This window comes from Nelumbo nucifera, chromosome 5 (assembly GCF_055504915.1).
Source record: "Nelumbo nucifera cultivar China Antique chromosome 5, China Antique-T2T, whole genome shotgun sequence".
Lineage (NCBI taxonomy): Eukaryota > Viridiplantae > Streptophyta > Magnoliopsida > Proteales > Nelumbonaceae > Nelumbo > Nelumbo nucifera.
The window spans coordinates 63797277-63814825 of NC_142653.1; the positions used below are offsets into that span (position 1 = coordinate 63797277).

The following is a 17549-nucleotide window of genomic DNA, read 5'->3' on the forward strand; positions in this document are numbered from 1 at the left end:
TTAATTATTGTGAAACTAAGAGGCATGAACTTAGTGGACTTACAGTTGAATAAGAAAAGAATAAGATACCTTGTCAACATCCACCAATGGAACATTTAATTGTAATGATGGATCCAGCCAATCACGTGGGGGTGCACTTGCCTGGATACAGAGAGAAGGTAACAAAATTTAATTGCAGTTTGAATGTACTTCTTTGAAAGAAAAGAGTTAAAGATAAGACATGGAACTTTGATGAAAATAAAATAAACTTCACTTCAAAATCCATGTACAAAAACTTAAGCCTGTGATATTACAGTCATATTTCATGAATCTGTCTCCTTGATCATGATTCATGGTTAAGTAAACAAGAAAAGTAACTGCACAAAATATTAATCCTTGTCAACAAAAACGCTTTTCCTGATATCTCTGAAATGTTGGTAACAGATGTTCTTCTAGCCAACCAGTTAAGATTCATTCCCATCCTCCAATCTCCTCAAGTTAATTTCTTATAAAAGGAAAACAAAACATTAAAGGCTACATATCAAGTTTAGATCCTGAGTAAGTGCTAAATATAGAAGGGTTCTTATGTGTCATTAGCACTTGAACCTTTTATAGGGAGAAAATAATTACAAAATAAGCATGCCAATCAATTGCAACCATCTGTATTATAAAAAAAATGAAAATGAGATTCTTCAAAAAGCAAAAAAGAAAAAAAAAAATCTAGAAACCATAAAGAAACCAGCAGGAGACCAGTAATCAGATCACAGATAATGTACTATGAAGAGTAGAAAAGCATCTAAGGAATGACTGACGAACAACAAAAGCAAAGAGAGAAACACATATCCTAATACCAAAATAATCCAAACCCACATTATCAAGAAACAAGAAACAAAAGCCTATCAACTGCACCACAATAACAAACAACCCCATAATTGTTACTTGTCTACACATGTTTATTTTCTAAATTCAAGTAGAGAAACTACTAAGCATCTACTAATCTTCTACGTGTTTATCTCTAGTATTTGGGCTTGGTTCCTTTTTATTTCTAGTTGCAAGTGGATTCCTTTAGTAGATTATGTGGAGATGAAAAAGGGAAGCAATCCTTTCACTAATATGGAAAGAAAGAAATGCAATTACTTTTAATGAAAAAACACAGTCAAAGGAGGCTATAGTTGAAAACAAATTAGTGAAAGCGGTGCATTGTGTCAAAAGACAAAATATTTGTGCACCCTTCCTAAAAAATGATGTTCTCAACATTTGGCAGTATGTGGCATCCTGAACAACAGCCAAATCTCTATCTAGAGGAATAGCATCCACCAGCTCACAACCAAATCAATCTGAACTGTGATGGTTGCAGCTTGGGCAATCTTGGATCATTAGGCATTGGTAGGGTTACCATGGTACCATATTAGCCATCTAGATCTATAGGAAAGGGATTCCACAAGAGCTAATGTCTTGCCAACAGTTCTATAGTGATTGGAGACCAGGCAGATCTCTTTAATAATACAATGGTGGTAGTGGGGGGACTGCAAGGAATTTAGCAACATCAACACACTAAGGGAAATGAGATACCTGACTAATGGAGTGGTATCCTCCTTTTCCCGAGAATGAAGATCAGCAAAGAAACTGGCTGACACGATGGAAAATCAAGGGATGAATAATGTTCAAACTTTTGGGCAGAAATTATAAACATACACTACTTCTAATGAGGTGGGATGGATCATGGACTATCCTTATGTGAAGAGCACAATTGTACTTTCACTCATTTATTTTGATTAATATAATAATCCTTTCAGGGTGTGTGAACAGTACCCACCCAATTCGAACCTAGGTCTCTCAAACTGCTTGGCAATGTACAAGAGCAGATTTGATTCCTCTTCCTATGAACATAGCTCTTGTTCTTGTTCAATAGGACTGTGAATAGGGATTTCAGGTCGAGCATTTGGACCTGCTACAAGTTCCTCTTTATGGCAGTCTCAATCAGGACACTGTTTTTTCTGAGAAAGACACCATTCAGATTGGTTTTCTTTCTCTTTCTCTCAATTGACTATCTTGTTAGGGCTGAAACTTAACTTGTGTTGCCCTAACCTGTTTGACATAACTACAAATTTTGTGGCATTTGAACTAGTTTTCATAGGGTTTAGATCCCTTTCTTTGGTGCAGCAGACTTGTTTCCTATATTTTCTTGGCTCTAGAACTGCCAGGAGTCATACATATCGGTGGTTTTTGATCTTCTGCAACTCTTATTCATTCTTCCTTCAACATTTGAGATGGAGAAGTCTGATATTTTGTCTGTCAAGTTCAATGAAACTAACTATGCACTATGGAAGTTCAATTTCCAGCTCTATGTTGAAGAAAAAGGTTTGGGACATCAATGGTACAACTGAAAAGCCAGACAGGACTGATACTTAGAAACTACAGAAATGGAGGATTAGCAATGCAAAGGTCATCTCTTGGATTCTCAGTTCCATCACTATAGATATTGCAATCCCGATGTGTAGCTTCCGAACGGCCAAGGAGATGTTTTAATTTTTTTTTAACAGTAACATAAAAATGATTTATTATTATTAAAAGGAATACAACAAGGAGTTGTGGGCAAGGAGCAAGCCCAAAATCACTTCCAATATTTACAAAACAGCCCAAAATATGGATTGTCTCCAAACTCCTTGTTTAGCTAACCCATCCGCCATGCTATTTGCAGATCTCCAAATCTACTTTATTTCGATAATCATGTCTTCAGAAACCTGCTTGAAGAGCCTGAATTCATTCTTTAACTGCCAAACTACCCCTTCCCCCATTTTCAGCCAGCCCAGAACAATTTTGGAATCACCTTCAACAATCAATCTGTCAATCCCCAATTCTTTAGCCTTCTCCACCCCATACACAGCTGCCATCAGTTCTGATCTCACCACATCTCCATGCTGAATAGGACCCGAAAACATGGCCAGAATATTTCCATTTTCCTCCCTAATTACCCCACCAATACCCAAACGTCCAGGATTCCCCAGGCAGCAGATATCAAAATTTAATTTCTTCCATCCAACACATGGAGGTGACACACCTCAATTATTTTTTGTCTTCTAGAGGATGAGCAAGCTATTGATCCCCATGAGCTGAAAAACCATCTCTTGGATTCTCAGTTCCCCAGGCTCTAAAGTTTTCACCCAGTGTGCCACCCTTAAGGTTATAATATCTAACACAGCTTCCTTACTCCTTTCTTTGTTTTCAAAGATTCATAAGTTCCTTTCTTCCCAAATCCATATCACTGCTGCTCTAGTGCATCTCCCCAAAATCCTTCCTCTTCTTTTAGACCAACTAAAAAGGTGAGAGTTGAATAATCTTTCCAAGTTAATAGGAGAGAGCCACCTGCAACCAAAAGGAGACGAAAAAACTCCCAAATAGATTAAGCAAAAGGACATGAAATTAGAAGATGAAAAGCAGTCTCACCATGCAACTTACGTAAAGAGCACTAGTTTGGGGACAAGCACCAATGTGGTCTTTTTCTCTGGAGCTGATAACAGGTGTTAATAGAACCATGATACACTTTCCAACAGAGAGCATTGACTTTTGGAGGAATAGGCCAAGACCAAATTTCCTTAACAGGGAAAGAATGAGAAGGGGAGGTGGCTACAAGAGAATTTAAGAAGGATTTGCATGAATAAACCCCTGAGTGATTAAGTAGAGCCCACACTCTGGAAACTGAACCACCATCCCCCAATACCACCGAGTTCAACATGCTAAGCAAAGAAGAAACACTGGGAATTTCCGACTCTCTAAGATTTCTAGTAAAGCCTAGATTCCAATTCAAGCCTGACTAGGAAGAGGACAAGTTGATAAAATGACACACTGGCTTTCCTTTAAAACTAGAGATAGAGAGCCCAAAAAGAGAGGGAAAAACCTCAAACAAGGGGGATTCCCAACCCAGATATCCTCCCAGAACCTTATTCTCTGACCCAAAGCTAAATCATACCTTATATGAATGAGGAACACATGAAGAATGTCATGGATACTTGAGATAACTATATTCCACAACCTCTCATTTTTAGGGAATCTCCAAAGCCATTTACTCAACAAAACCAAATTTTTTAACCTAACATTTCCAATGCCCAATCCCCCTTCCTGCTTCAACTTTAACCTTATCCCAGCTAATCAAGTGATCATTCTTCCCCTCCCCAGGCTCTCAAAGGAAATCTCTCATAATCTTTTCAATCCTTTTCACCACTACTTGGAGCACCCTAAAAGCTGACATGAAGTACACTGGAAGATTTGCTGAAGTGGATTTGATCAATGTTATTCTCCCTCCCAACAAAATATAATTCCTTTTCCAGCTTGCTAGCCTTTTCTCAAACCTCTCCACTACCGAGGTCCAAAATCTAACTGATCTAGGGTTGCCACCAAAGGGTAATCCTAAGTAACACAGAGGCCAATTCCCTTTCTCACAACCCAACGAGTCTGCCATTTCTCTCAAATCATCATCCCCCAAGTTGATTCCAGCCAATACACTTTTAGAGCAATTGATTTTCAAATTGGAAATCCTTTCAAAGAGCTTTACTACCAGCTTCAAATTTTCTATCCCTTCTCTACCTCCCCCATCACAAAAAACCAAGATATCATCTGCAAATTGCAAATGATATCTTGATATTCGTACAAAGAGAAGGTATATCAGCAGTCCAATCTTTCTCATTAGTACCAAATTGAGAACAAAATATTTTCATATAGTTAGGGAGAGGAGAATTTAGGAATATTATGCTGGTTTTGTGAACTAGAAAAAATATGAGTTAGTTAACCTTGGGGCCTCTGCCTATTGTATTAAGGCTTTGAAAAAGCAACTTGGCAATCAGAGGCTATGCATTTATTAATGCATCTAAAGCCTGAGTATGAGATTATAAGGGCCAATATTCTGAGTAAAGGCAGTACTCTTTCACTTGATACAATGTTGGGAAAATTACTGAGAGAAGAAACGCATTTGGTTACTCAATCTACTATCATTGGAAAATCTGTTTCGGGGATAGAGATAGTATTTCTTGCAAACAAGCCCAAATAGAAGAGATATTTATCCAAAGTGAAGTGATATGAATGTACGGAGTATGGACATGTTGCATCTCATTGCAAGTAGAGGAACTTGTGCACCTATTGCAAACAACAAGGACATATAATCAGTGAAAGTCCAACAAGACCACCTAAGGGCCAGAATCAGGGGACTGAAAAGACCCAGATGAAAGCTTATCAGACTATTGTTGAGGGACCAGATGATGTCTCTGTAACTTCTTCCTTTGGATTGAAAGGTGATATGTATGGTGCCTTTACTGAAGAAAAAATGCAACAGCTTGTGTCTTCGGCCATCTCCTCTGCATTCTTAGCCATTGGCTTGTCTAATATGTCTTCATCTTACTGTTCCTCACCTAGTCATGTCTAGATTATCGACTCCGGTGCCTCCAATTCCAATCACATAACTGGAGCATACTCCGGTTACAGTCAGTCTCTTAAAACACCTTACTTGATTCATGCTTTCTATATCTGCTACTGCCCAGATTCTTCTGCATAAAACCCTTTTTGTTCCAAAACTCACTACCAATCTGATTTCTATTGGTTAGTTAGTCAATGATGGTAATGTTGTCTCTTTTCCCTGTGATGGTTGTTTGATACAGGCCCAACACACTGAAGTGGTGAAGGGGAAGGGGCATAGGCTAAGAAAATTGTTTGCCTTGGAATTTGTACAGCCACATGATTCTTCTTCTTCTCCTTTGTTATCTTATCTAGTTATCTACTACTCTGAATTCAAAAGTTGTTTGCAGAAACAATTTGTGACACTTTAGCATAGACATTTGGGCCACCCTTTTGCTAATAAACTAGAGTTCTTATTTCAGTCTGGATGTTTGTCACTGATAGACACTTTGTTCCGGAAAGAATAGTTTTTGTGAACCTCTATATTCCTTATATGCCATCTACAATGCAACCGGCTGATGTTTTTACCAAGGGGCTCACCAAGGCAAGATTTATGGAGCTGTTATGCAAGGTACGAATGAAAGATATCTATGCTCAGCTTGAGGGGGAGTGTGTGAGGCCTAGCATTGTGAACTTGGGCCTTCTTTTCTTTTGTTTTGTTTTTTTTTTTTTGATAGGTAAATAGAAAAAAAAAATCATTAAAAAAGAAAAAGAATAAAATCAAGACAAGTGTTAAGGCAACACCTAACCACAACAAAGCATTAATATCACCATATCAAAACAAAATAAAAGAAAACCACAACAAATCATATCATCCAAGTTACAAATTTGTAACCCCAAAACCAAGGTTCAAAGTATCCATATGTATGTATCGCATTGTATTGTATCTATCGTATAAGCATCGAGGGTCACTGAAATGATTAATACCGAGTGTTGGGACTTTAATATACCTATTTGTGAAGTATTAAACCAAAACATAGAAAAAAAGAAAGAAAAAAAAAACGAAAGAGTTTCACTTTTTGAAAACTTATGATATGCAATTTTTGGGAATTGTATCAATATTTGAACCTTGCCCAGAACTTTCCCATGACTATCCCCCAGGTCTTCTCTGTTGACTTGATCAAGTTCTAGCAAAACCAGGACCCAATCTGATACAGATTTTCCAGTAGCCACCACAAGCCTATCCAACTTCCAAGCTTTATCCTCGAACAAACTTCTGTCTTTCTTTCCACAGTGAAAAAAACCTCTGAAGGACACCTTGGCTGAAAGTTTCTCATCCCAACCATAGCTGTGAACAAGCTCCAAATGAAGCCAATAGTGATCTGCTGTCAATTCACCATCCTTCCTCTACCCTAGGAAGGACCAGATTGCCCTAAACACCTTCAATCTGATTTGAGGCCAATTGGTCCCTAACAAATGCAAGGTAAAATGATTTCATAGTAAATTTTCAGTTCGAACATTCCTTCCACCATGGCTCATCAGTCTCATCTCTTGAATGGACTACAATTTTCACACTTTCCAACTACTCTAACAGTGCAATGCATTCATCTATCTCCCTTTCAAGCAATGGCCTCCTGAACCTTCGACACCAAAACAGCTGTTCCCCTCACCTTTCGAAGGAAGAATGGTTTATGGATGTGGATGATAACTAGGTTTGAAAAGGTAAGAAGGTTTCAGTGGTTGGAGGAGGGAAGGAGAAGGTCTATGAGAACGAATTCCATCAAAGAGAAGATGTGTGGCTAGTGGGAGATATAGCAATAGAAAAGGGTCTGGAATCGCAGGTGATTTGCAAGGAGAACCAGAATCAGGGAATGAACACACCACATCAAGGTTGCTCACTGGTGGAAGTCCAATTGGTAAGTAATTAATTTGATGCTGAGAGGAGGAGAAGTTGGAACCATACAGGGTTGTAAGACAAGTACATAGATGAAACTGGCCTAATGATATGGGCAACAACACTGGCTTAATGACATCAGTCAAAATTTAGTTGTCACATTTCTCCATGAAGGATCTGGATGAAACATCCTACATCTTAGGAATCAAGGTATAGAGATGGATCTGGGAGATTGTGTGGGCTGTCCCAATCAATGTACATAGAAAAGATTTTGAAATTGTTCAATATGGAGAATTTCAAAAGAGGTTTACTGCCCTTTAGACACAGAACTCACCTCTCCAAGGAGATGTGAGTAGAATCCCATATGCTTCTGCAGTGAGAGCCTCATGTATGCGATGCCATGTACAAGGCCCAATACCGCACATGTTACAAGTGTTACCAACAAATATCAATCAAATCCAGGTTTAGAACACTGGATTGAAATTAATAACATCCTTAAGTACTTGAGAAGGACAAAGGATATGTTATTGGTTTATGGAGGAGAAGATTTGAAGCTTGAGGGCTTCACAGATTTTGACTTCCAATCAAATGTTGGCTATAGAAAGTCTACATCAAGATTTATTTTCACCTGTAATGGTGGAGTCGTCAACTAAAAGTTTTAAGCAGAGTACTACAACCAATTCAACCACTGAAGTCAAGTACATAGCTGCATCAGGTGTAGCAAAGAAAGCTATTTGGATAAAGAATAGTAGTCTCTGAGTCATAGTTGTCAAGGCAATGCCTAGGCGACAAGGCACCCTTTGAGGCTCGCCTCGCCTAATCGCCAAGCAGTTTTCTACTTCCTACTATAAAGTACTTTTTTATTCATTCTTTTTTGATATTATAATTATAAAATAGACAATATTAAACTAAAATAATCATTTTGTGTGTTTATATACTAATTTGTTTTTATTATTCTTATTTATTAGGGTTTAATCAACACAAACACTGCTAAATGCTGTATTGAACCATCAAAGACTTAAAAAGCTGAACCAATCAGTAAGGAAGAACTTAAAATTTTATCTAATCAGCACATTTTCCTCTTCCATATATTCTTCTTCTTCTACTACTACTACTACCACCAATACTTTTTCTTTTCTTCTTTTCCTATAACAAAAATAAGGGTTCAGCCCCTATATTTTTTGAGTTTTATTTTCCTTCTTTTTCTTCTCATGAATATGTTGATTTTCTATACTTTAATATGAACTTTATACTTTTCTTATGAAAATTATGAATAATTATTAAGGAAATATGGGTATGGTACCTAGGGAACCACCCTAGGATCTATGTTTTTAACATAAAAAAATCCATTGCCTAGCCTCGCCTTGGCGCCTTGAAAACTATGTCTCTGACATTGGCAGAGGCAATGTGGCTGTGCAGAAAATAGCATATGCAAATAAAGTAATAACCTTGCAAATCCACTAAGGCCTTAACTCGGCAAATCCAATTGGAGAATCATCTTGAGAAGATGGGTATGAGATACATGGCAGATTGGCTTTAGTGCAAATGGGTGATTGTTAGTCGTATGCCTTAAAACGAATTTAGTGATAATGTAAAAGGGCAATCTTGTACTATTCATATTTTACTTTAATAGAAATTAGGCAAATTTCATTCATTTCTTTTTGCTTATAATTATATGAGTAGTCCATAGTATCGCCGTCAAGTTGGTATATTCTTAAGTGCTCAGAAATTTGAGATATATTTGTCCTTGGTACAAGATCCTAAAATAGCTCCCAATCATAGGATTATCAAGAGGGTTTTGGTAATCCAGATAATGGCACATATTATTCTTGCCTTACGTGGGTGCTTGTTAGAGAACAATTTCTCTAAAATTGACCCATTAATAGAACAGTTACATGGAATCCATTGTCAATAACCAATTCTATCATCGCAATCATGTAAATGATCCTTAGACCTGAGGCATCATGGATATCTTGTGTATGAGGTGCTACAGTTTGATGATGCACACACTTTTGCCCTAATCAAGGGATTTAAGCATGCACACATTGGCTATAGTGTCTTATGCATGGAGGTATGAGAAAGCACAAAATGAAACCTATCACTCTCCAAGAAGAGGAGAATGTCCTATGCAACTGAGATCAATGTGACTCAAGAAGTCTTTGGCCAAGGCATTATAATTCATGGAAAGAGTTCCAAGTGTCAGCATATGAGTCATCATGAATTGAGTAGGACATATGATTGAGTCAATAGGGTTGGACATATTCACCATGGCCCTTTGCACTTTGGGGACATTGTATGATAGAAGGATCCAATTGCATGGTGACTGTAGAGTGTAGATGGAAAGGTTCAATCTGTCGAGTTCAAACTATTAGGATGGTCATGACATGCTACTAGGTGTCACTCATGATCTATGGAACCCTATTAATAATGATCAATTATTCACATTCAAGGGAGAATTAAAGGAGTCTTAATTCAATTCAAAAGGAAGGAGTTCCATGTAGGATGTTGAAGGGGTTTGGCATCATTTACCACTACCTAATGATATTGAACCTAAGAGGTCACACACACTAAGGGACAAAACGCAGATAATCACTAAGAGGGGTCTTAGTGAAGGGACCTAATTACAATTATGGGAAACTTATGAGATAAGCTCTCCTAACTGCAATAGGAGCCAACCTCTATAAAAGGAGTGCATGGGATGGCCCTAGGTTTTTTGAGACACTTTTTCTGCCTAACTAAAACCCTAATCACTAATAGGATCATTAGCATAATTCCAAGAGCTGCCCAACCACTTCTCCCCAAGGTTCAAAATTTCACAACTTATTGGACCATATCGGTCAATACGTATCGTTCCAGCACAAGTCTGATACACAGAACATATAGAAATCATCTATAGCATTCCTTTTTGTATGTATCAAACAGATACAGGCCTGCATCGGACTGTTTTGGGTCTGTATCGGCCGATACAAGCCCGAAACAGTCCAATACAGGTTGATACAATTAAGTCCCCTCCTCTCTCATTAATTTCATTAAACTATATTTAAGGGTGAATTATCTCTCATTAATTTCGTATTTACTCTTATATTTAAGTATAATTTCTCTCTCTCTCTCTCATTAACTAGTTAATTACTCCTATAATTAATGCATAATTTTAAATTTGAATTCTCCCATTAATTTCGTTAATTAATAATCATCTCTCTCATTAAATTCGTTTTGTTGGTACAAAACTATAAACCTTAGCAATAGCAAGATTTGAACCTTGGCCATTAGGTTCTAACGACCAGAGGTTCACCACTAAGCCACGTTCATTTGCTTGCTATAGGTTTATGCATTTTTCTTTTTAAGTAAATTTTCTCTTTTTCATAGTGTATGCTTCTCAATAAATGTTAGAATTAATTATTAAAATTCATATATCAATAAATATTAAGATAAGTTGTGTTGATCATTTTAAAACTAATGTATAACCATATACATTTTAGTTTTTTTTTTGTTTTTCACATTTTAGTTATTCCATCATTTGTCAATAATTGCTAAGTGTGTCTCGATATCTCAAACTTTATATAAACCATCAAAATTATAGTTTATTTTTTACTTTTAAATAACTTATTTACAATCATATAAAACTAGTAACTATTGCTATTAATATATTTTTTAGGATTTATTTGATTTTTCTAGCGACTAGCATATTTATGCATATCTTGATTTTTCATCCGTATCCATGCGTATCCAAAGTGTATCCCGATACGTCTCTTAAAATTGTCTTTCTGATAGACCTTGCATTTCCAATACTTTAAACCTTGCTTCTCCCTCTTCCTTTTCACTTTGATTGAATTCTACTAGGAGAATTGGAGCTTTGATTTGCTATTGCTTTGTGTGGACTATCTTGGAAGCCAAACATTTGCAAGATTGAAAAAGAGAACCAAAGTAGTTTTCTTGACAGCGTATTGTGCAAATCAATCTTCACAAGGTATATAGTTTAAATTAATTTTTAAACTAGGGTTTTGTACACCACCACGGGTGTGATCTTGGTTTATCATGATTCTACATATTTTTTATTTTCTGCTGCAAAATAATTAAAAAACCACTAGAATATCTCAATAAATACAGAATGCATATTATACAAGGGTAAATATATTATAGGTCAACCCATCTCAAGTTGGTTTTTAATTCTATCTCAGGCTACTTGAGGCCTCAACCCAAGCCCAAACTAATTGAGGTTAAATCTGAATTTTCTAGCCAAGGCCCAGCCAACAGTGAAAATTCAAGGCCAACCCATGCAAAAGTTGCAATTTCAGTTGGGTCACGGCCTGAGTGCAAACCTACATAAAAGGCAATTGATCAATGTTGATCCCAGCTATATGGGATCTTGGGAGGGTTGAACCGGATTTTTTTTTTTTGATAAATGATAAAATTTTATTAATAAAGAAAGATTACATCAAGATTTACAAGACAAGCCATCCCAATAGGGATGCGAGGTACGACCCCCCATTCTACAACAACCCAAATTACAACTGAGCCAAAAATGGTTCAGACTTAAACACCCCCATCTTCGTAAAATAATCAGCCATCCCATTTGCAGACTGCCTTTCCCATTTCGCAAGAACTGTCATGTCTCTAACTAGCCATTTGAACTTTTTCATAGATTCATTGTACTTCCAACTCACTGTTTCTGGTTCCTTCAGCCACCCTATTATCAATTTAGAGTCACCTTCAATGAACAGTCTGTCAAAATTTAGCTGTCTACCAATCTGTACTGCTTGCAAGACTTCTTGGAACTCTGGAAAAACTGAGTCCCCTATTCCAACCGGGCCTGAGAATACAGCAACAATAAGTCCTTCATTATTCCTAAAAACCCCTCCTATACCAGCTGGACCTGGGTTCCCTAGGCTGCCGCCATCAAAGTTCAACTTGATAGAGCCTTTGTCAGGAGGTTCCCAAGCTACCACTGGTCTGTTCCTTGTGGTAGAACTTCTAGCTACAGCTCCCCAGTTTCTCCACAAGTCATCAACAGAGAAATCTGAGAACAAGTTTGAGGCTTTAACCGAATGTATAGCTCTATTAAGAATACACTCCCACATGCTTTCACACTCCTTTCTCTGTCACTGAAGAAGACTCTAACATTTCTCTCCTCCCACACCATCCATATCATAGCAGCCCTAAGGCATCTCCACATGACTTTACCCCTCTTCTTTGGCCAACTGAAGGTTGTGGAGTCAAAGAGATTTCCAATCTGCAGAGACACAATCCACCTATGACCAAAAAGATCAAAGACCTATTGGCATTTTTTTTGCACAAAGTGGCCTCTCTCAGACTTCAAACCACATTCTTATGCTTAATAGCCTGAGATCTTACCATTACTCCCAGTAATGGCCCTGAATGCAAACCTACATAATCCCATCAAATATGCAGTCTGACCTAACTTCTGCCAAAAACCAGCCGCAATATGTTGTAGCTATAACTGACTTTAGTTCTTACTGTTACCTTTTGGTTATGCAAACCATGCCTCTGATCATCTTGATAACAACAATAATGCCTTTTTGTTCAGTAAACAACAATGGTTTAACGAGTAATGACACAACAACAATAACAAAAGATTCTTACATTTCCATTGGAATCAGAAGTTGGATAAAGTTCCATTTGATTGTTTACAATTCTGGCATCATCATGAACTCTACTTGATACTTTGCTATCTTCTGAGTTCACAGGCTGGCTTTCATTCACAGGTTCAGAGACACTTTCCATCCGTACCTCCTGTTGTTATCTACATAAGTCAAATTTCTAAATGAAAAAAGCCAATATATTTTACATTCTAAATATAAATATAAATAAATGGTCACTTGATCTTGTTACTGATCAAAACAAAATAAATATTTGTTCAGAAGTTGTGATAGGCACCTCATTGTTACTCTTCCCTTTTAGTGAGATGCAAGTCAGATCTCTGCCACAATCAGGACTAGTGAGATCAGTTTTGGAAGAAGACATTCTTCCACTAGTAGAGACTGATTGACAAGAACAAAAATTTCTCTCCCCAGAGTGGAGTTGATATTCAGGGGCACTTTCTGGATCTTCATGTTCACAAATGTCTATGTCCTGGCTCATGTCAAGTGGAGGCTCAAATGCCTGCCAAGTGCAAATAAAAACAAAGATAGAATAATTAACAATACTTTCCAAACAGATGCTTATAGATTTTAGAGTAAGCCATTTCCCAATACAAAGCCATGTCATCAGAGAATACACCAGACGAATAAAAACATGAAAAAGCAAAATCATCTGAGCATCAAAGAGGGAAGAAAGTACAATAAAAAAAAATATAATATCAAAAAAAAAGAAAAGATAGAGATTCAGATCACCTGAAGCATGTTCAAGATGAAAAATGAATTTATAGATATACACCTGCAATGTAAAGATCCAACTGGTCATAATCCTCCAAGTTATATATTGTAAATCATATGATCAATTCTTTTTGATTGTCAGAAATCATAAAATCAGTTAGGTATGATTAAATTAGATAATTTTATAAAACGGGAAAACTACGAGGGGCTTCTTAGTTCAGAAAATTTTCCCCTCTTGTCAATCAGTTTAAAAATGACCACAAGCTCCCTCCTTTCTGAATTTATACATGAATATGCTAATCAAGAGAAAAAAATTAGTTTACCTTAGACAATATCATGTTTCAAATTGCAACATTAACATCAATTATATTATTCCCCAGAAACCATAGTTGTCAAGGCCACACCTAGGTGATAAGGCGCTCTTGGAGGGTCGCCTCGCCCAAACACCTAAAGATTTATATGCAAGACACCATATAATGATTTTTATATTTTTATTTTATGTTATTAATAGTAGTACAATAAATATTATTAGACTAAATTATTAATGCTGTAGTTTTATAGTACTAATATTATTAATCTTGTACTAGATTCTTTTTATTATTTTCTTATTTAGGTTCAATTGACACACATAGGGAACGTTTGATAATGACTGAAGTTGCTGAACTAAAAGAATTACTGCTTTGTCTTTTAATTGACAAAATAAATAAATAAATAATAAAACTTGCAAGGGTACAGTGATCAATACAATTCCGGTTTCAGCCACTAATCAACCCACAACCTCCTTAAAAACTTGTTCACTAAAAGACAAAGCAATAAGGATTTCAGTTCAGCATCTTCAGCTGTTTTTTTTTCTGATCAGTAGAAAGTAATTTTATTAATGCAAACTTAAAGGTTACAAGAAGGTGGATGTAAGGTCCACCCCAAACAACAAAAGTGCACAGATTTGCCCAAAATAAATGCCGTCTTAAAGCCCCTTGTTTGGCTAGAGTGTTTGTCATTCCCTTTGCTGTTCTTCTCACCCATTTAAAAGAAACATTTAGCTCCTTCATTAAGTTCTCAATCCCTAAATGTGTCAGAAAATCCAATGGATTTGGGTAGTGCATCTTGTCCAAGAGATGACCATCTAAGAGTCCACTTCCACCTCTAGATTATGGAAACCGAATTGTTTAGCAAACTTTAACCCCTGCAATAAGCTGACCATTTCTGCTGTCAGTGCATCACCATGCTCCAAGGATCCTGAATACAAAGCCACAACTCTTCCTTCTGAATTTCTGAAGACCCAACCAGTCCCATTATTGCCTATACCCCAGCCAGCACTATATTGCCTATAAAACTTCCATCAAAGTGGAGCTTTAGGAAGTTAGAAGCCAGGGGTTTCCATACCATAACTTGCCTTCCTTTTATTGAGCCAAGAGTGCTACCTCTTTCCAAGATCTCAAAATATCATTCAGTGAGAAGCCTCCAATGTTTTCACCCAGTGTGCAGCTTTTACTTTAATTGAATCAATAACTTCCACCTCAGTGCAGCTCTTATCATTGAAAATTCTTCAATTCCTTTCTTCCCAAATAGTCCAAACCGCAGCTGTCCTCATTGCTTTCCAAAGTAATCTTCCTCTTTTCTTTGGTTGTCTCAAGAAATTTGGATCAAAGAGGCCCAGCACATCCTGAGGAGTCCACCTACACCCGGATGGAGAACAAAGATGCTTCCAACCAAACAAGCTTCAAGCATGGCTAATGTACTTTTGATCTTTCCCACATCCTTCACAAACACCCCAGAAATCACCATCAACTCCTGTCACAAACAAGCTTTGCCATCAGTGCTGGAATGTTGGATGCCATCAACTCCTTCAACTATGGCCTTTGATCAAATAGGTAGGAGATGATGAAACACGTGTGATACCTCCAGGACTCTAACCGCAGCAGCCTTTCATTGTGCAGAAAGAAGTTTATTCTGTTAATGCTATTGTTACAAAAGACAGAATGCTAAAACTGCATTGAATAACAAATTTATCAGCTTAGCAAAAAGTATATTAATGGGGGCACTTGAGGTAGCACATTCTTTTTCTTGTTTCACCTATTGAAAAGAAGATTTAAGAGTTTGCCCATATTTCAATTCTTTTTTCTTTTATCACCTCGATGTATGTATTTTTTCTTTAATAAACTTTTTTATTTATTATCAGAAAAATATTTCCATATTACTAGATATCTCCTCAAAAAGTTCCATGTTCAATTCACATAAGTTTCAGCTCTCCTTTTTCTGACCAAAAAAAATGCTTTGATAACATCTACTCCATTAAATGCATGAAAAAAATTATGTTTAGAGAACATACCGTCTGAGTCTTTGAAATTTTAGAGGAAGATGGGACAAAAGAGCCTGCACAGGCATAAGAAATAATCCAACAATTTTAATAAATTATGGCAAATAAGTGCAAGCAATCTTCATGTTAATAAAGTAGTGGTTCATCCATCCAATATACCCCATAATTAGAAAGCATTAATATATGTAATGCCAACATTTTCCATATTCAGCAAGAAAGGATTATAATTTAAGAAATACTGCATTCTTTCAAAATAAATAAAAATAATATTACACACACCAATGAGAAAATAATCCTAATCAGATAAAAGAAAGCATCCTTTCAATCTGTAGTTTCCAAATCTGTTGTTAGTTCTATTGCTTTGAACTGATGGTAATGCCTTTTGGTGGATTTAATATTAACAGAAAGAAAAGGGTATGATCCGCCCTATCTCACACATTGTGTCTTCTTCTTAGTTTTTGCTCTTTCTGTTGGGCAATGCATGCCCTCAGAGTCCAATACTGTTGCATATGACTTTTATTACGAATAAAAAGATTTCTTGTTATAATCACGTTTGTCATGGAAATTGATTTCTAAATACATCCTTGATCTATATTTTAGGATTAATCCCAACCTTGAAAGGAACAAAGTCCAGAAATGCTTACTGAAAACTCATAATTCCCTCCCAAACACACACCCCATAGGATGATTTCACCTCCTTCGAATCCCACTCGAAATCCAACACTCCATACAAGCCACAACCTTCCTCCACAAAGAATTCCTTTCCACCCCAAACCTCCAAAAACATTTTCCTAATATTGCACTGTTACTCTCCTTATCCCAAAACTACCATCCTCTCTTTGCATCTTCTCAATTGCCTCTGCTACTAATGCTGGAATTTTGAGCAACAAAGATAAAACACCGAAAGATTTAGAAAGAGACGCTCTTTTATCAAAATGATTCTCCCACACAAGGATAAATATTTCCCCTTCCACCCCACAAGTCTTTGGTCCATTCTATCCAACACAGGCTGCCATGTTGCAAGGAGAGAAACTTTGGCCCCAATCAGTAAACCCAAATTGTTAAAGAAAACTCTCCCACCAAACATCCCAATGCAGCTGCACAATCTTCCAACAATGATTGAGAAATCCCTCCAACTCCAATCATAACACTGTTTTTTAAGTTGATTTTCTGACCAACCAGCACCTCAAAGTATTTAAGAATAGCCCTCAAATGAAGAACCTGATCAATTGAAACATCCAAGAAAATTAATGGGTCGTCTGCAAACTAAGGGTGAATAATGGGAAGTCCTTCCCTACCCACTTTAAACCTTCAATGATACTTGAATCCACTCCCTTAACCACCAATCCACTCAACACCTCTGCCACAATCACAAATGGAAAAGGAGAGAGGAATCTCCTTGTCTCAAGCCCCTCGAGGCCTGAAATAATTTTGTTGAGATGCCATTTACTAGAATGGAAAAAGATGCTGAAGCAATACACGCAAACCATAGTTTTCAAGGCGTATAGGCAATAGGCAAAACTAGAGTGCCTAGTCGCTAGGCGACAATAATTTTATAATATAGAAGACTAACTTTTGGCTAGTTCCCTAGTTTTATATACCATTTAGCATGTATATTAATTGAAAAAAAATAGCAATTCTC

At 36.9% G+C, this 17549-nt stretch overlaps 1 protein-coding gene across 2 annotated transcripts in view; it reads right to left on the minus strand.

The window, feature by feature from the left end:
- The window catches only part of LOC104588623 (uncharacterized), a 69512-nt gene that overhangs the window by 27381 nt on the left and 24582 nt on the right, over positions 1–17549 (minus strand). For both annotated transcript variants that reach the window (XM_010246641.2, XM_010246640.2), the window contains exons 3-7: positions 15920–15963; positions 13609–13651; positions 13154–13378; positions 12860–13009; positions 70–141 (exon numbers count right to left, since the gene is read on the minus strand). In XM_010246641.2, coding sequence (XP_010244943.1) covers positions 70–141; positions 12860–13009; positions 13154–13378; positions 13609–13651; positions 15920–15963 — 534 coding nt within the window. The remainder of the gene's footprint in view (positions 1–69; positions 142–12859; positions 13010–13153; positions 13379–13608; positions 13652–15919; positions 15964–17549) is intronic.